At 39.4% G+C, this 27,167-nt stretch overlaps 1 protein-coding gene and 1 long non-coding RNA gene across 3 annotated transcripts in view; both read left to right on the top strand.

The window, feature by feature from the left end:
* The window catches only part of LOC148719322 (uncharacterized), a 108,057-nt gene that overhangs the window by 30,735 nt on the left and 50,155 nt on the right, over positions 1-27,167 (top strand). The gene's annotated exons all lie outside the window — the stretch shown is intronic.
* Positions 208-27,167, top strand: LOC111339610 (uncharacterized). 2 transcript variants are annotated; one of them, XM_088742051.1, is made up of 10 exons: positions 208-435; positions 3,042-3,519; positions 6,592-6,899; positions 7,029-7,160; positions 19,347-19,409; positions 19,581-19,646; positions 20,447-20,521; positions 20,849-20,917; positions 24,971-25,210; positions 25,537-27,167. In XM_088742051.1, the coding sequence occupies exons 2-10, from the start codon at positions 3,056-3,058 to the stop codon at positions 26,061-26,063; spliced, it is 1,944 nt and encodes a 647-aa protein (XP_088598177.1). In that variant the 5' UTR covers positions 208-435; positions 3,042-3,055; the 3' UTR covers positions 26,064-27,167. The 2 variants fall into 2 exon arrangements, with proteins under 2 accessions (XP_088598177.1, XP_088598178.1); XM_088742052.1 differs by lacking the exon at positions 3,042-3,519.

The following is a 27,167-nucleotide window of genomic DNA, read 5'->3' as shown; positions in this document are numbered from 1 at the left end:
CTGGCCGCCATTTTCCTTGTTTTAACGTCTTCTTTGGCTTTTTGAGAAAGTAAAGTACCAGGCCTTTCTCTGGCGGGATTTTACGAAAATAGAAAGTTACGTGTTCACTTTACTTCCACCACCGTCATATTGAATTGTCTGTAATACGATATACCGCTGACATTTCGTAACGGGCTCGAAATGTTCCTGATTTCTGGTGATGTGACAGCTGTCAAAGGTCTCATAGAAATTACGCTTAGAGACTGGCTTGACATATTAGATTTCAAACCAAAATAGCGAAGAAGACCATTAGCCACCTACGATTTTACTCTGTTATATCAGCAATGTACCCAAAAAGAGACTGGAGACTTTAGAGAGGCAGATCGACTCTCGGTACAAAAACGAGTGAAAACCTAACTTTTGGATCGTGTCGGTTGTTAACGGGCAAAATCAAAGGTACGTACCTCAAGACATGGTAACTGAGATAACAAAGACGTTAGCAGCTAGGTTTGAAGACACTGCTCCGTAGTTAGATTGCTAACAAAAGTTTTGAAAACTTGGCCCTAATTGTCTTTCGACGCCGATGTCTTTTGAAACCCGTCAGGTGCTAGTACTAACAATAATAAGTCATTGAATTCTTTATTTGGATTTGTTAATCATGCCTTGTCCTATATCAGATACAATTAAGTAGAGTCAGATCCCTAGAAATCTTTGGTCAGTTTGAGCCACTTGCTTGACAATTTTAGCTGCTTTTCACAAGTCGATCCGCCAGTATGCAGCATTAGCGGAACGAGAAGTTGTGCACCTAAATATGTGCGGATCAAATGAAAACAAACTTTCACTTCTGCTTTCTCTGAACACTAGTCGGCGTCGTGAAAAGATATGTTTTATACATGGAGAAAAGAAAGAACACTCGCCAATCTCGAATGATTTGTAATCTATCTGCTACTGTGAGAGCCATCGACATTACCTTACATTAAGCCACTGTCAGACAATTTCATTTGCACAACCGTCGTTAGCGATGACTGTAAATATGATATACTCACATATTTCATCGACTCGGAATAGGTGCCAAGGTTGTTATTATGGCGCCTATTCCGAGTCGAATTTCCAATTGTAAAGACATCTGGTTAGGTATTTAAATGAAAAGAAACTTCAACAGTAATAGGCTTGGTTTTTCAATCACAAGAGTTCATTTAACTGATATAACTTTGATGAAGCATTTCAATGTATCAGATATTTCTAGAAATCGCTAATGACAACAGAACTGTTCAGATGGATTCGAGTATATAGTAATTCTTGATGTAGTAGAGCCCAGTTGCAACGAATTAAACACATTCACAGTCTGTGGCCAATTGATAATTTGAAAGATCACTCCTTGAAACGTTTCTGCGACAATTTCGGCGCTGCTTCCACGAGATTTTTTAGCTTACTGGCTTATAGCCAAGGGTAAGACCACATCAAGTAAGACCTCACGAACCGTGCCGGTCACTTTAAAGTTTATATGCCAGAGTTGGTTCGAAACCGTTAGGTTACATACTTCGATTTTTTTATTTTTTTACTTCAAAAATTGGTTTCTCCTCCTTTTTCTTTTCTTTTTTATTTACCAAATTCTATAAAGCACAAGACCTCTAATATTACGAGATGGTGCGATTTTGCCTTATAGGCCTCAAATCGCGTCAGATAGCGACCGTACAATTGGTCACTCCATTTCACTACCTCTAGGAATTGTTAATTAATCGGAGCACTTCATTCCCCTTGAGAGTTTATCTAGGAATCCACTCGGAAACTTAGTCTGAATAATTACCTTCCCCCTCGGAATTATATGTTCCCCGTTCCTCTACCATGGAGAAGAGATCCAGAAGGAACTGCGCATTTTTTTCTCTGTACATATATCATATATACGTTACAAACGCCTCTTTGTTTCCATTTAAAGGGTGTCGACAGAATAAAGCAATGTTTCTTTCAAGTTAAATATACATCGTCGTGTATCACCTTTTTGAGGAGAAAAGAAAAGTTGATTTGTTATTATACATTTCCAAATTGCAGCGTTTTTGAAAATGTTTTAGCTTTTTAATTTTTAATTTTTCTTAATCCGTGCATGCCTCAAGAAGAATGACGGCTGAAACGTCGTATGCTGGAACAGATTAGAGTTGATCTTTTCTCCTTTTACCATTTACTAAAACACTAAACATTTTGGAGAAGACCCTTGTACCCTAACCAAACTAATATTTTAACTAAAAATATTACGTTTCTAACATTACATTTGCAAGCAATAATTGCTTTAGAATTTCATCAGAATTACACTGCATGTAGATGACACCTGAACACATTACGTGTAGCTGTTAATTGCTGGTAGCAAAAGTTGGTAAAACCAATATCTGGAAATGGCAGCCTGAGTGGTGAATAACACGAATAAAAATGCACGTGTCTCTGTAATGTAAAGCGTTTACATGCCAAGGGTCGAAGCTGGGACCGATTCTATTTTTTCTTCCGGTGTGTTCAGTCCTTTAGACCACGAATAACGCAAGATTGAGGTGACCCTCCCTTCCCAAGAAATTGCAAAATTGATGATATACCTGCGTACCTGGAACGAACACAGCCGTCAAACGTCAAGCATGCGCAAGGGAATCAATTTTGGCCACCCGCGCGCTTCCTGTGCGCCAATTCTCTACGCAGTGTTACAGAAAAAAAAACATAAGAAACAACCGAGGTCCTGCGAAATAAGCGAGAATAATTGAGACGCTCATAGATTTCTGAAAAAGGAAGCAAAGTAAGGCAATGAAATACTCGGGATTTTTCGTACACAAAGCTTAATGAAGTGCGGGTTTTTCCTATTGACCATTTTTTATAGCCTTATCCGAAAAGTGGTACGGTTTTCGAACACCGCCACTTACCCGCTCATGTGGTTGTTTATGAGACAACGTGATCCTGAAAGCCTGAGAGCAGTCACCTACCTCTACAAGATTCGCACCTGCGTAGACGTTTAACCGCAGCGTTCTTATACGCGATGGTACGTGATAATCAAATTTTAATCAAATTTTCTCAACTTCTTACTGAAGTTAATTTAGAGCAAATGGATGAACAACTAACCGAGGCAGAGAATGTTCCGGAAAGCTTTTCCACACCTGTCGGACGAGAACCTCGAGTAAAGACGGCTTTACAACGTAACTTTTCGGCACGGAGATATATAGCTTTTTCTGTCTTCTTGGATATAAGTATACCCGAGGCTGTTAGCCTTGAGGAATTCTTCCTGCAACATTTTCAAGATCTCGCCTATAAAATAAAGAAAACATTGAAAGAACAGATCTCAAGTAACGGGATTGACCCTGAGGTAAAGCAGATATCGTGCAAAGGCGAAACTCTACAGGTTGAACTTCTATATCATCAGGATAATAATTTGTTATCCCTGAAGCAAAACTTCAAAGAAATTTCTACCAAGATCAAAGAAAACATCAAGGAGATTGGACCTTGGGGGGAGCCGATAGATGTACGCGTGAGGAACTCCAAACAAATGGACCGAAAGGTGGAAGAAATAAGGTACAGTGTTTATTTAACAATTATTCCACGAGTGCGCGTTGGATATGAGATGATAGATAGCCAACGAGGCGCGTAGCGCCCAGTTGGCTATAATCATCTCATATCCAACAAGCTGGAGTGGAATAATTGTTTTTTAAAAGAAAAAAAAACGCCCCCAAGATGTTAGACAAATCTTCTCGACTTCATTTTGTAAGGAGAAACCGGATGTTACAATGCACAGATATTAGATTATGGTATATTGGCTCATATACCATAATGACTAAGCCAATAAAAAGTCTTGAATTGCATTATCCAATGATCCAGTTTTTAATAAAAACAATTATTGAATGTCAGAGGTTTTTGTGATATCCGGAATAATCAAGGTCGAGGTAAATGTTATAACACTAACCAAGACCTTGATTATTCCAGATATCACCAAAAATCTCATCCAATAATTGTTTTATTATACATTGTTTTAAAGAAAATAACGTCAAACTCTTTATCGCAGCGAACACGGAGTAAAACGATCCATCCTTTTTTCGCGCTCCCACATAAAATATTTCAACACTTGGGTTAATTCCTTTTTGTCGTGTGGCTCCTGGGTATTCTTCTCTTTAGGGTATTCTTAGAACAGTTCCTTCGCCACTTTTGTCGATCTTTTAGTATTTTCCGAATCTTTATCTTCAAGTAATTTCTCAGTTTCTCGCCGGGTCGATGAAGCGAATCGAGAAGCCATTCTTACTTCGCTGTCCGTGAACTTGACGTTGCTCCACTGGAAATCGTGCATTGCGCGCGCAACCTACATATTATTTACCAATCTGTAGGTACAGATTAGTGAATAATCTGTAGGTTGCGCTGTTTCCCAGAATTAACTGAGGGCGTTTAGCCAATGAGAAGACAGATGGTGACTACAATGTACAATAATAAGATTAATTAGCCCTATTTGTAGCTAATACGTGCCTATGCTGTTCCAGCAAGCCATAGAACTATTCGATTTGGAGTCCATATCATAATATATGTTTACGCATTCAGTAGCATTCAGAAAAACTAAAAGCCTTTAAATTTATTATCCTTTTCTTTACGTTCAATATATTTTCACTTAGAGCTGGATCACACTAAAGTGTATTTTGTTTGTTTAAGTGAAAAAAATCTTTCATCCCATAACACAAAATAGGTTCGACGCCAACTGTTACAGAAGGTAAGACATGTTTGGGTACTACTAAAGTCGAGCGGTCTAATTTGACGCACACGATGGCTCAACAAAACAACATTCTTCTTGGTCCATTTCGAAAGAAATGAACAATGGAGCACCGTCTGTAACTGTCCAGGTTATATATTAGTGACATTTCCGTCAGATCGTATTTCAGAACTTCGTGCGTCTTTACTCGTCGTTTGTGTGCATGGTTTGTTTTTGCGTTTGCGTTTGCGAAGTTACTGCGTTTATTGCAAAGTTTTGGACCCTCCGTTTATAACTACTCCGGCCTACAGAGAGGACGATCGGTGAGCATGTGTTTTTACCTTTCTTAGTTTCATTTCGTCGGTTTTATTTCAAGTTTGAGTTGTTTTGTCGTTTACTGCGTTCGTGTTTTTATCACATCCAATTATTGTTCGGCTTTGTCCTTTCGCGTCGCTTAGACTAGATATTTTCGCTCGTATTAGTTTGACGGTTTTGAGCATTGGTATATTTTAATAAAGTTAAATCATTAGAAATCAACACGAAGTCCAGTGCTCTTGATTAGTGCTTCGACGTCCTTAATTTTTAATTCTGAACTTGCGGAATGTTTGTGACTCGTCCGTTTACCGCAGCAATTTGTAGAAAAGGGTAATTTGACGTTTGGAGCGTTAGTCCTTCGTTCTGACGAAGGGCTAACGCTCGAAACGTCAGCTTTTTTAGTCTTTACGGTGGCCAATTTAAAATTTCAACTTAGTTGATAGAACTATATTACCTTGTTACCCCCACCGATGCAGCACCACGGCTTCTTTAGAAACTTTCAGCCTTTATTAACCGCCTCCCGGTTAGCTCAATGGATAGAGCGCTGGACTGTTGTGCGGGAGGTCGAGGGTTCGAGTCCCGGCCGGACCAACACTCAGGGTCTTAAAATAATTGAGAAGAATTTGCTACCTTTCCATAATATCAAGAAATGGTTAGATATTCTAGTCTTCTCGGGTAGGGACGAATAAATGGAGGTCCTGTCTCCTGCAGGGTTGGGGTAGGGGACGTTAATTTTCTCACACACGAGATTACTGTGGGATGGGTGGGAAGGTGGACTGGCACGAATGGTTCCTATGTTCCTTTCTAGTCCTTCGCCACTGCAAAAATGCAGTGAAAATGGACTAAATTAAATTAATATTAATTTGTAGAACAGATGACCTCAGCGAGACATTTACGTCCCATCGCAAGTATCGAATCCATAACAAGTAATGCAACCTGCAACACTCTCTCTGACCGTAGAACTTACTTATCTTTAGTCGAATGTTATAAGATAGTTTTTGGTTTTTATCATTTAAATTTTGAAGACTTCTTTGATATTGCCACGATTCGGTCTACGAGAGCAAATCATCAATACAAACTCTATATTAAACCAGCTAGACTTAATTGTTACAAAAATTCTTTTTTTATTAGGATTGTCAAATTATGGAATGAGTTACCGGGTGATATAGTGGAAGCTGACAGCTTTCAGCATTTTAAATCTAAACTTAAATCGTACTTAAATATTTGATTGTAATGATTTTGATTTATATTTTGTCTTTTCTTTTAAGGGAGTTTTTACACAGGGATAACCTCTTAACTTCCTTTTCTAGAAGTATTTTCTTTTTAGTTTTATTTGTATATAATAGTTATCATCTGCTTCTGGAATAAATAAAGTATGTATGTATGTATGTATGTAATTCGCCTGAGATTGTTCATTGACTTTTAGAATCGAGAAGTCGGGTTTGTGATTGACCTATAATGCTTTGTTTTCCTTTCTCCAACAAGTGTTTACTTTTCTACCACTATAAATTATAAAACAAGGCTTTGATGGTAATAAACCATCAAAACTTTATTATGATATACCCGTTTCTACATTAACACTTCTTTATTTTTGTATTTAGGCTGATAGAAAGATCTTACTGTAAAAGGGAACAAGGCATGACTGACATGCACAAGGAGATAATTAATTGTCAAAAAGAAGCTATCGTGAAAGATCTCGAGGTGACAAAAATACTTAAGAAGCTTATGACAAAGAGAATTTTTGATGAAAAAGATAAAAAGGCGATAGAAAAGAAGACTAACGACCGTCTCAGGAGTAGCAAATTGCTGGATATACTACTTGATAAAGTTCCAGATCGATTCAGTGACTTTGTGGACATCTTGTGTGACGGAACTCAAAAGTTTCTTGCCATCGGTCTCCTGAAAGAAGGTAAGTTATCTTATTGTCAGATAACAGTAGTAACTGCGCCTAGAAGGACTGTTTTTGATTGAGATTTTTCTTTCATGAGAATCTCATTTTACTCAATTTACAGTACTTACAAGCACATACTTTTTCCAGAGAGCAAAGAATACCAAAAGGAGAAAGACGCATTATGGTCGTTCTTGAATGAGATGGCTGAAGCAAGAAAGGAAATTTATGAAAGAAAATATGAGCTAGAGCTGGAATTAAAGGGTGCTCATGAAAAGATAGGTAAATGCACAACAAGTTTATTGTAGAAAAAGACCCGTAAGACATAATCTGGCTGGTATATTGCTTGGTATATTGTTTGTAGATATATATATTTATAACCAACTGCAGACAGTACCGTTTCGGCCTTCTGGGCCTTATCAGTGCAGTGCTGATGCTAGGATGGGGTAGAACCCATATGGTTACTCCGAACGATCCCACATTTGTGGTATCGTCTAAGCCATGCCAGAGTGCTCAAACTAGGGAAGCCTAGTAAGCTATACTTGGGAGGTTTGCTAAGCACTCTAAGCACTCAAGAAGTTAGAGTCGCTCTCGGCTATCGCCTCGAGCGACTCTTACGCTTCTTTCGTGCTTAGCAACCTCCCGCGTGCATCCATATCTCAATAGTGTACGCTGTGGTGTTTACCATTTGTTAAATATATAACCAAAATAGCGGAAGGAGATCATCATCTAAAAAGTGCTCGATAGCAGGGCTAGAGCTGTGGATAGTTATACTTCAAGATCTAGGCTACTTGAACTTTTACTGTAACTCTGAGTTTCATGCCTCTTGCGGAGCAATCGTCAGGCAACTCTTTCATTCATCTGTTTCGACGTTTGTGAATTCTACCCCTCCATAACTGAGAAGTTGTTTTCCAAAGCACTAGATTTTGGCTCTAAGTACCGCTAAATCAACAGCCATGAGTGTGAAATTATCTTGCACGCAAAACGATCTCTGCTACTCAATGATGATTGCCCATGGGAGAAAAATTCTGCCAGCAACCTCTTTAATGTTACCATGGGATACTTCGATGGAGCGAAAACGTGTGAGCTGGTTGGATGCTTTCTCTTATCAATTCTTACTGAGAAGTATGGTCTAAATATTGGTTTATACCGGGATGATGGTCTGGCTGCCCTCAATGGAACACCGCAGGAAATAGAGAATATCAAGAAAGATTTTTGCAACGTCTTCCGCGACAATGACTTAAAAATCACAGTCGAGGCTAACATCACCAAAACCAATTTTCTAGATGCCGCGCTTGACCTCTCAAGTGGGAAGTACTATCCTTTCACCAAGGAAGGCAACATCCCCCTCTACGTGCATAAAAATTCCAACCACCCACCATCCATTCTGCATAACATCCCTGAATCAATCAATAGGAGGCTCTCCGAGATATCTTCCCACGGGGAATGCTTCGATAGCGCTAAACCTATTTATCAGGAAGCTCTCAAAAAAAGTGGGTATAGCTAAAACCCTGTCATTCAAAGCCGCATTAAACCAGGCACCACGTCCACGAAGAAACAGGCAGCGGAACATTACATGATGTAACCCACCATATAGCAAGAACGTGGAAACTAACATCGGAAAATGCTTCCTTGCACTTATTGATAAGCATTTCACCAAAACTAATCCTCTTCACAAAATTTTTTACCGAAACACCCTTAAATTGAGCGACAGCTGCATGGGCAGCATTAAAACTGTCACATCTAACCATAACAAAGCAGAAATCCGGAAACTCGCACGCACTAATGATCAAGCTAGGAAAAGCTGCAACTGTAGGAAACCTGACTTATGGATTTTGTTGCTAATTCCCTCCAGGGATTTTGTTGCTAATGTGCCCTTTCGGGCTCCAAAGGCCTTGTTTTGGGATTTTGTTACGGTTTACAGTTGTAGTACTCCTTTGCAATTGGTTACGCCACTCATTTTAACATATTTAGTATTCTTATCTCTTAGCTTTTAGGGTTTTTTTCTTGTATTTTGTCCATTGCTTCCTTTGTAATTAGGTTTTTTGTTATCTTTTTATTAGCACCAGTTCATTAGTCGTTATCTGTAATTACGTAATCATTAGCATTTCGATCTTATTTAATGCTCTCTTTTTTTTATTTCAAAAGTTGTAAATAACTGAAGAAGGTCTCGGACCGAAACGTTTTTTATTAAAATTTTTTATATTTTTGACGTCAGAAGTTACCCATCCTCGCAATTTTTAAACTTTATATATATATATATATATATATATATATATATATATATATATATAGATATATATAAACTGTAGAACGTAGATATTCCTAAAACAGTGCTCAATACATTAATGTAGAGCGACGTATATGTTTGTGGAGGAAAGAAACAAATAAACTACGCTTTCATCCTGACAAGCCTGTTTCGTGGTTGCCCACTCATCAAGGGATGATGAGTGGGCAACCACGAAACAGGCTTGTCAGGATGAAAGCGTAGTTAATTTTTTTTCTTTCCTCCACAAACATATATATATATATATATATATAAACGTAAAAACTTTATCCTCGAGTCGGAGAGTGCTCTTCAATCATGGAGCTTTATAATCAATTGTGTAGGAAAATAAAATTAAAACTTCGCACTACAGAACTGTTTCGAAAGGGTCTGGTAGTCATCTCTCTTCAGGAGCATAAAACCGGTTGGCTAACGTTCCTTTTATAAGTTGATGGTTCAAGCATGCCTTATCAAGTATTTGGTTAAGTGCCGGCACGCACTCACCAGTTCATTCCTTTTGTTCAGGGTGCCCGCCCCTGGTCTGCACATGATGAAAAATTTTTCTGTTACGCAAAGATTGCATCTCTTTGTTACGTTCGAGTACGGCCTGGCGCGGGGCCATTATTTTCCAGGTCACGACAAACTCCGATTCGGCATCTTTTAGGGACCAGATACATTTGCTCAACTCTGTTGTATTCCTTTTGTTCTCATTGCTAAATGAAGCCGCATGGTTTCTAAATCTTGTTTTAAATTGGTTCGGGGTAAGTCCGATGTATGTTTGCTTTCCCGTGGGACTTTCAATTGTGGCCTGGTAGACCACGTTTTGAACTAGGCAATCGCCACCTAGCGGACAAGAGTGCTTGTCTCTACAATTGCACGATTTTTCTTGTGATTGAGAATTATTTGCGAGGGAAGACTTGTTGTGGGCGCTGATTTTTCTTTCCGAATTTGACATGCACGAATAGCGGGTGCCCTGGTGTAAAGTATTCTTTTACGATGCCTAAAAATTTCTTTCCTTCGTCAGTAGCAACGTTCTTACTGAAAGGTGGGTTATATTAAGTTATATTTCGGTGTCTTCTTCTCCCTTCTCTAGTCGTCTGGTCTTTAGTTGTTGTGTCAAATTTTAATTGCTGATTATAGCCGCTTGCTTTTAACACTTGCTGATACATGAGTGCTGCTTTGTCGAAGGATACCCTGTCCGATGAGATTTCGCTAAGCCTTTTATTGATTGCCAGGGGAATGTTCTTTAGGATGGAAGGTGGATGATTGCTTTCACGGTGCACATAAAGCGGTTCGTTGTTAGGCTTTGTATATGGCTTATAAGATCCTTTGTTTAAGTTCAAAGTGATATCGAGAAAGTTGACAACTTTTTTTTTGGTTGCTTCGATAGTTATTTTTGAGCCGTTGCTGCTGAACACTTTGCAAATCTCTTTCTTGATATTTTGGATCTTTTTCGGTGTTGCTGGAATGCGTCCAGGTCGTCATCCCTAGGCCTGTATAAGCCTATTTGTTTTCTGATGCCTTCTGGTAGTTGGTTTTGCAAGTACGATCCCACTAGTTCACAGGTTTGAGCACCGTCAAACGAGCCCATTGTAACATCAAATGAAGTTGCTGAATGCTTCTGTTCCATGGGATGTTGTCGTTGAACAAAAGTGATTGCTTGGTGTGAAAAATAATTCTTCTGTCTTCCGCGGAAATATCTGTATAGGAAGCCGCGAAAGATAGGGCGTTGCTTAGAAGCTTGTGTGAAATGGACGGGTAGAAGATCAAAGGCAAGGGACGAGTGATGGTCTTTGTTAGGGATATTGATGAACCAGTCGAGGGTCGCTCTTGCGTTTTTCCATTGATGAACGTTGGTCTTGTCGATGATGGCTTCATTTATCTTATCAAGGATTTGCTTGCTTACATTTGCCTAACTCTGATTTGGTTGGATTCATCTGGCGACATGTAGGGTTGTTCTGAAAATTGTCCTTGTGTGTATTACACTAGTGTGTATTACAAACCTACAGACTCGCATAGTTACTTCTTGTATTCATCTTCGCATCCATCTCATGTTAAGAATTCCATTCCCTTTTCTCAGCCTCTATGACTTCGTCGTTTATGTAGTGATGACTCTGATTTTTCCCACAAATCAGAGTCAATGTGCCAGTTTTTCGAAAAACGTGGTTACCCTGTTTCTGTCGTTCAAGCGGGTCACCACCGCGCCCAACTTATTGATCGACAGTCAGCACTACAAACGTCACAGAAGGAAAATTCCGACCGCATTCCATTCGCTCTCACGTTTCACCCTCACAACCACACAGTTAAATCCATTATTCTTAAAAACTTTAAATTACTTCAAAACGATCCAGAGACCGGCACTATCTTTTCGCAACCTCCACTTATTTCATTCACGCGACAAAAACATAGGCAATTTTTTGGTCAGAAGTTCATTCCAAACTAATGACCAACCCAGCACTTCTAAATGCGCTCGCGCACGATGCAAAATTTGTCCCTTCATTCACAACGCTAAGAAAATATCGGGACCCAAGCGATCCATTAAGATCACCGATCTCTTCACTTGCACCTCCGCCAACGTAATCTATTGCATAACTTGCACTTATTGCAAAAAGTTATACATCGGCGAAACAACAAGACGACTAGGTGACCGATTCAGAGAACACCTTCGCGACGTAGAAAGGAATGACAAGAACGCATCCAAACCAGTTGCTAAACACTTTAATTTACCTAATCATTCTAAGTTAGCCCAGTTAGCTCAATGGATAGAGCGGTGGACTGTTGTGCGGGAGGTCGAGGGTTCGAGCCCCGGCCGGACCAACACTCAAGGTCTTAAAATAATTGAGAAGAATATGCTGCCTTTCTATAACATCAAGAAATGGTTAGATATTCTAGTCTTTTCGGATAGGGACGAATAAATGGAGGTCCCGTCTCCTGCGGGAGGGGTAGGAGACGTTAATTTGCCACGCACGATATTACTTTGTGATGGATGTCCTTCCCCAGGGTGGGATGGGTGGGATGGGTGGCATGGGGTGGGTTGGGTTTAGGTGGATGAACCTAGTAGGGGACTAAGTGTCCTATTGTTTTTCCACCTGTACAATGTGCAAATCTTTAGAAACAAATAAACAAAATATGGCAATCTGCGGTCTTTCCTTACATTTAGGCATCACGGAAAGCCGAAACACTCTTGAACAAAAGTTAATCTTTCAAATCGGCACTCATAATCCCACAGGTATCAACGAACGCTTTTCATTCCACTAATTTATTCGTGTTTTTCTCGTTGCCATGTTCCCATTTGTTCCCACCCATTTTCCCATGTTCCCACCAATGGCGTACCCCCACTTCTATATTTAAACTCACATACAACCCACAATTCCTCCATTCGCTCTGACGAAGGGCTAACGCTCGAAACGTCAGCTTTTTTAACATAACATAACATAACATTTATTCAGGAAGCTACAACGCAAATATTAAAAAATACATTCTGAAAAGGGAAAATCATGAGGTTAGCCCTGTATAAAAACAATTTCCCTGTCTAAAAACGTACAAAAAATAAAATTTAATGGCTATAGATTCAATAAATATTCAATAAATATTCAAATAAATTTTAAGTCCACTCTTAAAAACAGACAATGATTGGGCGTGTACAATGTATCCTAGCAAGCTATTCCACTTCCCCACAATGCGAATGAAGAAAGAATATTTGTAACAATTACAAACTGCTCTTTTCAGGTAAAGTTTATAGTCGTGGTTAGCTCTTGTACACTTATTGGCAGACACAAAGAAATCTGGGAAAGAGAGGTGATCAATACTATAAATTATCGTATAAAATTGAACCAGAGATAGAAATTCTCTCCGCTTTTCTAGTGTTTGCCATTTTAGTAAGCTACAACGGCGTTCGTAATTCATTTCGCCTCGTTTCTGCCTTAAAGCTAGTCGCGAAGCTCTTCGTTGAACCTTTTCTAGAGTCGTAATATCCTTAATCAAAAACGGACTCCAAACAGGAGCCGCATACTCCAGTATGGGCCTGACCAGTGACTTATAGAGCTGCGAAAACACGTACTGGCTGTTAGTTCCGATGGACCGCTATATGATACCTAGTACCATAATTTGCCTTGTTTACCTTTTCTGATACATGCATGCCCCTGGACAGGTCAGAAGAGATGTTTACTCCAAGGTCCTTAGTGTTCTCTACCGACCCAAATTGCCCCCCCCCCCCCAGCGAGTAAATTGGTTTAGTTTTATCCTCTCTATGTGTAATACGCATGACCTCGCATTTATCCGGATTAAAGTGCATCTGCCATTTATTTGCCCATATGCTCAATCGATCTAGGTCACTCTGCAGAGCAGGGATATCAACATCTGGCGAACTGATCCGCATAAATCTTAACAGTAGATGTCAAATCTGTTGAGATGTCATTTATGTAGATGATGAACAAAATAGGGCCATGAATTGTTCCTTGGGGCACCCCGGAATTCACTGACGTCCAATCCGAACACTTTCATCTATTAACAACGCGTTGCATTCTGTTTGTCATGTTTAAACCACTGTAGTAAAGGCCCATCTATGTCGTACCTATTCAGCTTAAGAAATAAACGCTCGTGTGGTACACTATCAAAAGCTTTGGACATGTCTAGAAAGATAACGTCAGTAGGTTTAGAACAATTTCTAGCTTTAGCCCAGTCATCATAACATGCTAACAACTGCAATAGAGTGGATTTACCGCTGAGGTACGCCAATTGATCTGGGTTGAAAAGATTTTCATCAGACCAAAAATCAACGGCCGTTTTCACACTAGAGGACGGAGAAATCGTCTGGCAATTGTTCTTCGAATTTGAATTCGAGAAGGCCATATGCCGAAAAGTTGTCCGTCTTATGAGCGCAAAGAGAACTGGCGCTAGCTCGTGTTGTAAAGCAAAATGGCTGCCGCCATGTTGAAACTTCCCATAAAACCTCGCTCTGTTGTTAGTCCCATTTCCTCGCGGCCAGAAAATCGAACATTTCACCGTCTGATATGAATTTAAGTCGTACTGTCGTCGACTTGTTCGTCTGGACGGACAAATCGTCTTCAAAAAATCATCTTTCCAGACGGCCAAATATCAGACGATTTGTTCGTCGAAAAATTTGTTCGTCCCGTTTTCACATCAGACGATTTGTTCGTCTAAGACGATTTGTCCGTCCAGACGATTTGTCCGTCCTCTAGTGTGAAAACGGCCAACGACTCGATTCCTCACCACCTTCTCCGCAATTTTGCATAGAATACACGTTAGTGAAATCTGACGATAGTTCTCTCTAAGATTCCTATTCCCCTTTTTGTACACCGGTGTAATATTGGCGTTTTTCCACATTGTTGGTAGCTGACCAAACGAAAAAGATGTATTCAAAAGTAACGCTAACGGAGATGATAACACCTGGCTACATTCTTTCAGAATCCGTGGCGATGTGCCGTCTGGCCCTGGGGATTTATAGATATTTAAATTTTTCAGCATTTTTTCGATCTCTTCAGGGGAACAATAAATGTTGTATAATTTCTGGTTAGTAACGTAATCGAAAACTGGAATGTTAGCTTGGTCCTCAGCAGTATATACAGACGAAAAATAATGGTTCATGCTGTTTGCAATACTAATATCGTCATATAGAAACTTATCGTTTACTTTCAAGGATACTAGATCGCTTGATCCTTTTCTCTTGGATTTTACGTAATTCCAAAAAGGCTTCGGGCTAGTGTTCGATTTTAGCTCCTGAGTCAAATTGTTTATATACTGCCATCGCGCAGAGGTACATTTCTTTTTTAGCTGATTATTAAACTTACGATAATTGACCCAGTCAGACTCCTTAGACGATTTTTTAGCCCTCTTGTAGAGTATTTTCTTTTTTCGACAAAGTTTGATAAGGTTGTTGCCAATCCATGGCGCATTTGTGGATCTTATAACTTGATGTTTTGGAATACATTCGTCAACAGCCGATAGCAGTAGATCCGACCATGCAGACCAAACAAGGTCGATAGATCCGACCATGCAGACCAAACAAGGTCGATGTTGTCTTCAAGAAAAGCACAGTGCCAAGGGATGTAATTCAGGAGATTCCGAAGATGTTCCAAATCTGCCTTTCTGTTCCCAATCTGCCTTTTTATTCGTTACGGTGGCCAATTTACAACTTCAACTTAGTTGATATAACCAAATTACCTTGTTACCCCCACCGACGCAGCACCACAGTTTCTTTAGAAACTTTTAGCCTTTATGAATTATCTGTGGTAGTAGGTAGTGGAATGATGGTCTATTGTGGTGTTTGGTGGTAATTAGCTATTCTTCAAGTGGTATTTGTTCTCGTGGCGGCATTTGGAGATGAGTTCCGATTATTTGTTGAGTAGGCTGTCGCTGTTCGATTTAATTATCATTAATAGCCTGAAGAGCGGTTCTCTTTGCGTATTCTCTTGGTAGAAACAATTTCTTGAGCGAAACAAATAGTAATTCGTTAACACAATGTCCAGAAATAATCCAGGCCAAATGTCACTGCAAACTTCCATGATCAACGGCATATTTAAGGCTGACTCCGAAAGTCGTTCTTTGAACAGTGCATATTTTGAAATTTAAAGGTCCATAAACTGCATTGATTAGATAAGCCGGAGAATACACATCGCTTTCAACGGACGGTTTCCGTTCTGTCTACACGCTTTATTCTTATCATGACCTTTTAAATGCGACGATTTTGGAACGGCAGTACCAGTATATTTGCCAGAACATAATCTTGCATTTCGTAAAAAATTACATCATTCTATGGATTTGGGCTCACAAACCAGGCGGTAAAGCGTCCAGGAAACAGGCAGAAAAATATGCAAAGCGAGAAATATTTCATACGTTACATAGCTATTTTGAATTGGAGCTATGTCACGGATAAATATGTTTAGGTTACGCAGAGCGTAACATTCAGGTTACGACTATTTTTCTTCTACATTGATAAGCTGTACCTCAACCAATTCATGATCCCAAATCAATGCACCATGCCGTTTGACTATTTTTCCGTCTACTGTGGAAGGAAAAGTAACTCACCGGTGTACACTACCCAAGAGGGTATAGAAATAATGAAAAGTAACCCTCAGGTATACACTACCCAAGAGGGTATACAAAAGTTTAAAAGTAACCCTCGGGTACACACTACCCAAGAGGGTATAGATTACAAGGTAACCCTCAGGTATACACTACCCAAGAGGGTGTAGAATAGATTAAAAGTAACTCTCAGGTATACACTACCCAAGAGGGTGTAGAAAAGATTGAAAGTAACGCTCAGGTATACACTACCCAAGAGGGTGTAGAAAAGTTTGAAATTAACGCTCAGGTATACACTACCCAAGAGGTTATAGAAAAGATTAAAAGTAACCCTCAGGTATACACTACCCAAGAGGGTATAGGTTAAAAATTAACCCTCAGGTATACACTACCCAAGAGGGTGTAGAAAAGTTTAAAAGTAACCCTCGGGTACACACTACCCAAGAGGGTATAGGTTAAAAAGTAACCCTCAGGTATACACTACCCAAGAGGGTGTAGAAAAGATTTAAATTAACTCTCAGGTATACACTACCCAAGAGGGTGTAGAAAAGATTAAAAGTAACTCTCAGGTATACATTACCCAAGAGGGTGTTGAAAAGATTAAAAGTAACTGTCAGGTATACACTACCCAAGAGGGTCTCGAAAAGATTAAAAGTAACTCTCAGGTATACACTACCCAAGAAGGTGTAGAAAAGATTAAAAGTAACTCTCAGGTATACACTGCCCAAGAGGTTATAGAAAAGATTAAAAGTAACCTTCAGGTATACACTACCCAAGAGGGTATGGATAAAATTAAAAATACATCAGGTACATGTATACAATACCCAAACCTGGAGGACCACTCAATACTTTTTCAATAATAGTGCTGTTGATGCAATACTCATTTAGAGAAGAAGGCGGAGACAAAGCTGCTAAAGGAGGGTAGCAACACAAAAATTAACTTATATAACCATTATTCTTTCCAAATTCCCAAATCTTGGTATCAAGTTCGGCTATACTTCAAAGAATTTTTGCAATTTCCCGTGGTCATTCGACTGTAGGCATTTCCCGCCAAATCTGTCTGGTATTTAAACAGTCAAAAACGATTTGAATTACCGTATCAACAACAAGAATAACTATTCAGTTGAGAACTCACAAATACATCTGCAGGAAATTCTCGCTGTTAAGTAGTGCGGCACAGAGACCAAATGAAGATACAACATACAAGTTGTTTAGTTGCCTGGCTGGCGTTGAACGAACAGCCTTGTTGGCGTGCTTGAGACCGCTGGCGTGACACTACGTATTTCATCGGAGAATCGACGAAACGTTTCGTTCTTTGAAGAAGCATTCGGCCCGACTCCACATTAATTTTTCGTTAGCACACACTAGAGTTTTTATGGGTCGAGATTGGATCCTGTAACTCTTGAAAGTTCAACCGATCGATCGAAGACTTCGGCCTCCATGATGAGATCGCACTAAGTAATTCCGATCCATGATTCATTGTGAATTGTTAATTATAGGTGAACCATAACATAACAATCACAATCGACGAAAGGTTCCTTGCCGAGCTGTCCGTAACGCACAAATACAATACCTGACGTCATACATTATACATGCGAACGAAACAAGTGATCTGGATTCTAAACGCTAAAGCGCGCGTTATTGTTCACAAATACTGACAACAGACATTGATAACTGAAACTTTATATTTTCAGTAAATCCTCATTTATTATGAGGCAAGGTTACAAGATACCAAGGAATGCAAGAGTATTTTTGAAAATGCAGCAATGTTTTGCCACGAATTTTAAATTACAGCTGAGGAGGCTACAGGCATTTCTATCTTTTTTTTTTTCGACATTCTTAATCGCCTCAAATATTTTTCTCCAATTTTTTGTTTAAATTTGCTACTCATATAATTCAACGGCTCGTTTAAATCTTCGTGAGCAGTTGATTTATCTTCATGGCATACCCAGTCTTGATTAACACACTAGAGACAACTACTGACCGCAAGTGTAAATTGGTTCTCTGCGTTGATGACAGAAATGATGGCGCCTCTTTAGAATACATGCTGCGAATTTTTCCAGGGCCAAAGCTCCTCATGCTTTAGGGTGGGGGGGGGAAGGTGTTCGGTGATGTGGGCGTTCTCTGAAACGGCGGACAGGGGGGTCTGCGTGCCGGATATCCTATCATTCTCCTGGATCTTCTCCTGGATAGGTCTAACAATTTCACTGTGGATGTGGACTTTGATGCACATCTTATGTATAATGGTAGCGTTTCTAAGACTTAAAAACAGCGCGTATGCCTGCAGTAAAATAGTTCGGTGATGAGATGCGTGCGAACTGCAAGTAACCAATAACAATTGAACTAGCAAAGCAGCCAACAGCTTTACAAGCTCTCAAATGCCTTCATCTAATTTTTAGATACTTCATGTCCTACTTTTTACAGGTTATTGACGATGAATCTGTCGTTTTCAATAAACTTGCAGGTTGCTACACTTACCGTGTAATCGCGCTTTATAAAGAGAAATGTAGATGATTAAAAGTACCGGAAAGTGAGATAACTGAAATTAAAACATATACACCTATCTCTTCTCCGTTAGACGTCCGATGTGTTTTGTTGTGTCGTTAAACGTGAACTATTCAGTTCTACGTTGTGGTACTAAGGCAAAGAGGAAAGGTTTTAGAGATGCAGGTTCTAGCTTTAACTTAAAGTAGAACTGAAACGATGGTGGGAATTCTTTAATAATCAGTATTTAGTACTCGTAGCAATTTTTAAGAAATTCAGGTGTGACTGATATTTTTACGAGGTAATAAAAGGTATCTTGTGTCCTTGCTTCGTTTGCAGCTGCTTGATACTGAACTAAATTATGGCTGTAATTTGGGAACTATCAAAGATTCTTGCAGTGGTATTTTCATTATCTTAAGGAAGCCAAAGTTTAAAACATAGATTCCAAGTTGCCGTGCTTCTGTTCGTCAAAAGATTACTGATGATCCCCAAAAGGGTGGTGAGAACAAGAGATGGAACACGGAGCGCAGTCGAGTGACGTCACCATGGATTAGACATCATCTGTGCGTGTGTGAATATTTCAGCTTATTGAAAATTATTAGAAAGATCAAAGGTTAAAAATGTTATCTCTGATTACTACGCAGCTTTTCATTTGTCTGATTATGATTTTTCAGATATACTGAATGATGATTTAAGAGCCTTGACGCAGGAATTTGAAGAACGTGGACCCCCTGAAGGTAAAAGTCGAAAAATTATTAAAATAATGACATAAATATATTTACATGTGACATCATCAAATAAATTGCTCCTACGGATGAATCGCGAACATTGATTAAAAAGATCAAAGGTTGAAATTGTTATTTCTGATTACTACGTGGCTTTTCATTTGTCTGATTATGTTTTTGCAGATATACTGAACCATGATTTGGGAAGAGCCTTGGCGCAGGAGTTTGAAGAACGTGGACCCCCTGAAGGTAAAAGTCGAAAAATTATTAAAATAATAACATAAATATATTTACATGTGACATCATTAAATAAATTGCTCCTACGGATGAATCGCGAACATTGATGAGACGCCGTCATTTTAAACCTTGCCTAGCAGCCTGGCCGCTCTGTGACGCGACAAACTCTCGAACCTCTATTTTCCGCACTCTAGTGATCTTTTCGAACAATTGAAAGTTACATACTTTAGAGAGGTATTCTTGATTTCTTTTGGCAATAATCAGAGCACGTACTACTACTAACCAGACACTAACTGATCACTTCCGAACTAGCACTTTTCACCTGTACGGTATGTACTAATTAACAAATAGATTCCATGTTGCCTCGGTTTCGTTCATTAATAGATTACGGATGACGTCAAAATGTGGTAAGAACAATAAAAGGGGCACACGAGGCACAGCCAAGCGTGGCACCGATATTCTTACCACATTTGGACGTCTTCTGTCATCTATAATTATACAGACTCACGGTGACATGGAATCTATTTCTTTTACATTATAAAGAAAAAGTAAATGTTGTTAATAGTGACATCATCTTTACGTCTGTCCCGCAATAGATCATAAGTGAGAAACAGTCAAAAGGCGAGTAGGATTCAGCTTGTCGTATGAATACATTTAAATCTTTGAGGCTAAATATTTCGCACTACTATGTAGGATGGTCCGCTTGAAGCAGCGGCAAATGTGCAAGGAAGGAGGCAAACGTTGTCATTCGAGACATTTATGCAAAATGCGCCATAACTGCGGTTTCCCAAACGTTTAAGTCCTCTCTCTAGACACAGAGTTTCCTGCCGGGGAATCAAGTGAAAGTGGAGAGTTTTCAGGAATACAGGACCTAGCGTCAGATGAAGGTGAAAGGACGTTGGAAATTATTTAATGATCCGTAGTTAGAGCCCACAACACTGAATTTTTTAAGCATTCTAAGATTCGCAGATATCTTTTATCAGCCAGAGCATTTCGTAACTGGTTAAAGACATAGTGTGTCATTATCTTCTGGAAGCAACTGACTGATACCGAACTGTATCATGGCTCATTATGAAAGCGTGACAGACCCTTGGAGCAGTGTTTCACTTCAGGATCATAAAAGGGTTTCGTTTATTAACCAGATCAGAGGTTGAAAATGTCATTTCATTTCAAACTATTACGTACCTTCTCATTTATTCGAGTAAATTTTAAAGGTACATGGGAAGATGATTCAGAGCTCCACGCCAGTCAGCTCGAGAATGAAGAACGCCAACCTCCTGAAGGTAACAAACGAAAATAATCTACACAACAAAACTTCTCAAAAGATTTATTTATTGGTCGAGAGCATACGGTCAATATAAAATAGAAAAAATAGCAAAATAACTGTGTAATTGTGTTTGGTGATTAGTGCAGGGCCACGTCTAATCTATTTGTTTTATATAGTAAAAAATGAAAAATGTTGTCTGAGCGACGTCATCTATGCGCCTGTCCTCGGTCCCATAGATCATAAGTAAGAACTATTAAAAATGCATGCATAATTCAGCTTATCATTTAGGGATTATGACGGCCAAAAACACACGCACATGACCAACTGATACGCGCCCTTTAACATAAGAAATACAGTAAAACGAAGCGAAGCGAAGTTGAGCGGTTGCTGAAATAAAGTTACAAACAAGAACGTACTACAATTGTACGTAAGGTAATTGACAAACTAGAAAACAAAACAATGCGCAATAAAGACACCCAAGAGCGTTGTACGAGATTGCCGCAAAATGCTAACTTAAGACGATACAAACGAGTTGAGTACGGTTTAACCATAGACCCTGAATGGCTAAAATTTACACCAAAAAAACTTACGCAGATATAAATGAATAAAGGCTGATAGTTTCGAAAGAAACTGTTTGGGGCTGCGTCTGTGGGAGTAACGAAATAATTTGGATATATCAACAAAGTTGAAATGGTAAATTGGCCACCGTAATGATTACAAAAGCTGACGTTTCGAGCGTTAGCCCTTCGTCGGAGCGAATAGAGGAATTGTGAGTTGTGTGTACTTTTAAAGGCAGAAAATGGAGTTACGTTATTGGTGGGAGCATGGCAACGAGCAAAACATGAATAAATTAGTGGAATGAAAAGCGTTCGTTGATCCCTGTGGGATTTAGACTGCCGGTTTGAAAGACGAGCTTTTGTTCAAGATTTTTACGGCTTTCCGTGCCACCTAAGTGCAAGGAAAGACCGTAGATTGCCATATGTTGCTTAGAATGGTTAGGTAAATTAAAATGTCTAGCGACTGGTTTCGATGTGTCCTTGTCATTCCTTTCCACGTCTCGAAGGTGTTCTCGGAATCGGTCACCTAGTCTTCTGCCTGTTTCGCCGATGTATATCTTTTTGCAATAAGTGCAAGTTATGCAATAGATTACATTGGCGGAGGTGCACGTGAAGTGATCGGTGATCTTAATGTATCGTTTTGGTCCCGATATTTTATCAGTGTTGTGAATGAAAGGACACGTTTTGCATCGTGCAAGAGCGCATTTAAAAGTGCCTGGTTGGTCATTAGTCTGAAAAGAACTTCTGACCAAAAAATTGCCTATGTTTTTGTCGCGTTTGAATGAAATGAGCGGAGGCTGCGAAAAGATAGTGCTCGTCTCTGGATCGTTTTGAAGTAATTTAAAGTTCTTAAGAATGATGGATTTAACTGAGTGGTTGTGAGGGTGAAACGTGAGAGTGAATGGAATGCGGTCGGAATCTTCCTTATGCGACGTTTGTAGTGCTGAATGTCGATCAATAAGTTGAGCGCGGTGGTAACCCGCTTGAACGACGGAAACAGGGTAACCACGTTTATCGAAGAACTGGCACATTGACTCTGATTTGTGGTGGAAATCAGAGTCATCACTACATAAACGACGAAGTCTTAGAAACTGAGAAAAAGGAATGGAATTCTAGCGTGAGATGGATGCGAAGACGAATATAACAAGTAAATATGCGAGTCTGTAGGTTTGTAATACACACTAGTGCATAAACCGTTACCTTTAATTGAAACTTTGACGTCTAAAAAGGATAAAGAATTGTCAGAAATTTCCCAAGTATATTTCAGAGCCGGGTGAAAAGAATTGACTGCGGTTATGAATTTAGTGAGCTCCTCTCTGGTAGAGGAGGTAGCGCCGATACAGTCGTCGATGTAGCGACCGTAGAGTTCAGGTTTGGACCCGTTGTATTGGCTGAAAAATTGATGTTCGACAAAACCTACAAAAAGATTGGCATAGCTAGATCCCATTTTGGTGCCCATGGCTACATCATTGGTTTGTTTGAAGAAGTTGTTTCCGAATGAAAAACAATTGAGAGTGAGCACTAGTTCGGCTAAACGTAGTAGTGTTTCAGATTAAGGTTCCTTAACAGTACGTTGATCAAAAAAATGTTTAAGGGCCAGAAGGCCTTCGCCATTAGGAATGACAGTGTAAAGAGACGTAATATCCATGGTGAAAAGAAGTTTGTTTTGGCCAAGAAAATTAAAGTCTCGAAAAATTTGAAGAGCGTGTTGGCTGTCTTTAATATATGATGGTAAAGTTTTGACGATGGGAGCCATAATTTTGTCTAGACAGCTGGAGATAAGTTCGGTAGGGCAACTGCAAGCCGAGACAATGGGCCGACCCGGGTTGCTAGGTTTGTGAATTTTAGGTAAAAAGTAAATACGAGAAGTTCTAGGAGTGATTATGATGAGATTTTTCGCTGTGGCCGGCAATTCTTGTTTAGTTATGAGTTGGTTGATCGTATTCTTGACGGAGTTTTGATTGCTGGCAGTGAGGTCTTTGTCGATCTTTTGATAAAAAGAGGTGTCAGAAAGATGCCGCAAAGCTTCTTTTTGGTAGAGGTCGGTGCGCCAAACAACGACTGAGCCGCCCTTATCGGCCGCTTTGATAACTATGTCTTTGCGTTTTCTAAGACTTTTTAGAGCCGACCACTCTTCAGAAGAGAGATTAGAAAATTTGGTAATACGTTTGAAATTGAGTTTGTTGATATCGTGGCCGCATTTTTTGATAAAATAGTCTAATGATGCGAATTGGCCCTCTGGGGGAGTCCATTTAGACTTTCGAGTCTGAAGTGTTTCGAAAGTGTCTTTGCAGTAAATGGTTTGAACCCGGGGGTAACATGTGAAGGTGTAGTCTGATCGTCCGGGTGAGTGTAGTCCTGAGAAGGATTGTTGTCGGTGGTAGTGACTGACGTTTCGACAACCTGTGCGGAAGTCATCATCAGAGTCAAGTGAATGATTGTTGTCAGTAGAATGTTCTTAAATTTCGTTCCCATTTCTAAAACAACGGACGAATTCTCAATTAAACAAGAAGTAGAAAAATTCCTTCGCCGCGTTCAATTAAAAGCACGAACTGAAATAAGAATGGAATAAGAACATTCTACTGACAATAATCATTCACTTGACTCTGATGATGACTTCCGCACAGGTTGTCGAAACGTCAGTAACTACCACCGACAACAGTCCTTCTCAGGACTACACTCACCCGGACGATCAGACTACACCTTCACTCGAAAGTGTCTTTGTTCGAGGTGTTATAATCATCCTCTTTGTTGTGAATAAAGGCTTTTAATTGAACGCGGCGAAGGAATTTTTCTACGTCTTGTTTAATTGAGAATTCGTCAGTTGTTTTAGAAATGGGAACGAAATTTAAGCCCTTACTGAGGATGGATTTTTCTGAATCGGAAAGTGAGAGGTTTTCTGGAATGGTAACTACAGTTTTGAACAAAAGCTCGTCTTTCAAACCGGCAGTCTAAATCCCACAGGGATCAACGAACGCTTTTCATTCCACTAATTTATATATGTTTTTCTCGTTGCCATGCTCTCACCAATAACGTAGCTCCATTTTCTGCCTTTAAAAGCACACACAACCCACAATTCCTCTATTCGCTCCGACAAAGGGCTAACGCTCGAAACGTCAGCATTTGTAATCATTACGGTGGCCAATTTACCATTTCAACTTTGTTGATATATCCAAATTATTAGGCAGATATACAAACATAGAGAAATTATTCAAAAAAAAGGTAACGGAATACCATAAAAAACATTGAGCATGAAAACAAACAGACTTAACGAAAACATGACAAAAGGAAACGAACGAACTTAATGAAAACAAGCAAACTTGATGAAAATGTGATGAAAAGAAAAAAAAAGAATATGACTTTAATAACAAAGAACGTCACAATTTTGGCGGGAACAGAGATATGTATGACTCATGAGGAATTTGGTTCTAATATAGCGAACAGCATATTTAATGACAGTAATACTGATAACTAAACTGAACTGCTCATAAGCCCCTTTTTTTAATTTTAAGGTGAAGAGATAGCAGACGCCCCTCCTCTTCTCCTTCCACTACCTATACCCCAGATACCCATATCCGTAAGGGAGGAAGAGGGTAATGACGGCGAGGTCGACCAAGTCGACGAGGTCTACGAGGGAAATGAAGTGGAAGGGCTCGACGAGGACGACATTTTTAATAACATTGAACCCGATTTGAACATAGAATCCGAGTTCAACCCAGACTCGAGGAGGTGGATGACTTTCGCAAAAGGAAGTATGTGCGCAAGAGAAAATAAATGTGCGATAGCTATATTGGCATGTATATAAGCATGTTGCGCAAAGAAAGCTCCCTCTTGATCGCCCCTGATATTCTCTGTATCCATGACAGAGGATTGTGTGGCAAAATAATTCGTTTGTTGTCTCTGGTAGAGAGCAAACGGCAACCGTTCTAAACAAACGCGGGAAAATCGATTTCGTGATAGTCTTTGCCGTTTCCCGCAAACATCATGCTTAAGCTCTCTGATACTATGTAAACTATCATGGTTTTAATGTACCAACACAAAGAAATATTAGGTTTGAAATACTCTGGCTTTATTTCAGATGTCCTTAGCTATCAATTCGATTTTGACCAGAGAGGTGTTTTTGCTTCTCTGGGAAGAAAATTTTGTCATCGTGACTGGATGAATCCAGCTGATTGCAACATTGGAATAAAGGTTACCTGGTCTGGCCGTGGCTCAGGAAAGCCTAAGGATTTACTAAACAGCTTTAAAGCGACCAAAAGTAAGCAAGGTCTAAGTACAAATAACAGGAAAAAATCTTGGTGGCAAATTGATTTGGGTCAATGTTTATTGTTACCCACAAACTACACGTTGAAGATTGGAAATCGGGAAAAAGGTGCACCCACCAGCTGGAAGCTGAAAGGACTCGCTGATGGAGAATGGAAGACAATAAGAAGCCACAAAAACTACCATTGGACACAAGACACAAAAACATGGCCTCTACAAGGTTTATGGGGACCCATGCGTTATTTCAAAATAATTCAAACAGGTGTAAATTCTGTGGGAACACACGTATTCTATCTCTCTGGCTTTGAGCTGTATGGAGTTCTATATGAAATAGGACAATGAAAGTGACAGGGGTGGATTCTCAAGACTTACGACTAGTCGCCAGATCTAGTCATGCATCTTTTACGATTATTCATGCATGTGTAACTTCAAAAAAGTGTTAGCAATAGCCAGATTCACCTGGTTAGTAGCCCTACTATTAGCCCAGAGTGTAATGTAATATAAAGCTACGCAGTAACAGCCCTGCGGACACCTGCACAGGAGCACAATAAAACTCTTATGTTAAATGATTAGAATAAGGCACATACTCTATCAGGGATTTATATTCCCTATTCTTCCTAACTCTTGTAATAATGATAAAAGAAATTATCCTTATCGATGCGTCAAAAAGGATCTAGCTCCCAGAGAAAAAGCTAAACAAGGTGTTTATTGGGTACACAACCAATAATTACAAATAAAGCATATGACATTACAGTTATTAACATTTATTACCAATATAAACATGTACTAGCATGTAATATAGTGCTCTGATTTTCTTCTGAGAATGAAACATATCAGTTAAACACTCCGCTACGACTAAAATAGGCGGATTTATCAGAGGGCACTTCAGATAAGAAGTCCCACTGTGTATCATATAATATACAGATTTAGCCAAGCCTAAAAGCGGAGCTCCCAAAAAGTGAACATTTTGCAATAAAATTTCTTTACACATTTTAAAAATTTTTTGTAAAAAATTCATTCAGTATAGATTAAACCCATTGACACTTACGTGTAACAAGTGTCTGTGAAAAGTCAAAATTTTGGAGAAACCAAGAAAGTAAACACAATGCGCGGTAAATTTTTTAAAAATCATCTATTAAACGATACTTTTTTAACACATTGCTACCCGAACATAATATTTACCGGGCCATCGAATCGACAAATTGTCGCTGGGCCCTGCTTGAAGTCCGAAAGTTCGGTTTTCACTTTACGTCCATAATTCGCATCTTCTTAGAGAATCGTAGTGTCGTTGACTCGAGAGCTTATTCTGTCACCTTTAAGACCTTGATATCCATTCTTTTCCAAGGAGAGTATTCTATAGCATTGTTACTTTACATTTTGAGCTCCACAAGGTCTAACTCGATCGCAAATGAACGAAAAATCCGACCTGAAAATTTTGAGGGTCGG

This window comes from Stylophora pistillata, chromosome 12 (genome assembly GCF_964205215.1).
Source record: "Stylophora pistillata chromosome 12, jaStyPist1.2, whole genome shotgun sequence".
NCBI classification, from domain to species: Eukaryota; Metazoa; Cnidaria; class Anthozoa; order Scleractinia; family Pocilloporidae; genus Stylophora; species Stylophora pistillata.
The sequence above is the reverse complement of the archived record's forward strand: the minus strand, read 5'-3'. Positions and strand labels throughout refer to the sequence as shown.

Coding starts and splice junctions, on each gene's coding strand:
- LOC111339610 (XM_088742051.1), top strand. CDS start 3,056: ATGGATGAACAACTAACCGAGGCAGAGAATGTTCCGGAAAGCTTTTCC. Junction 7,161..19,346: donor GGGTGCTCATGAAAAGATAG/GTAAATGCACAA, acceptor ATGATTTTTCAG/ATATACTGAATGATGATTTA. Junction 20,522..20,848: donor GGACCTAGCGTCAGATGAAG/GTGAAAGGACGT, acceptor TAAATTTTAAAG/GTACATGGGAAGATGATTCA.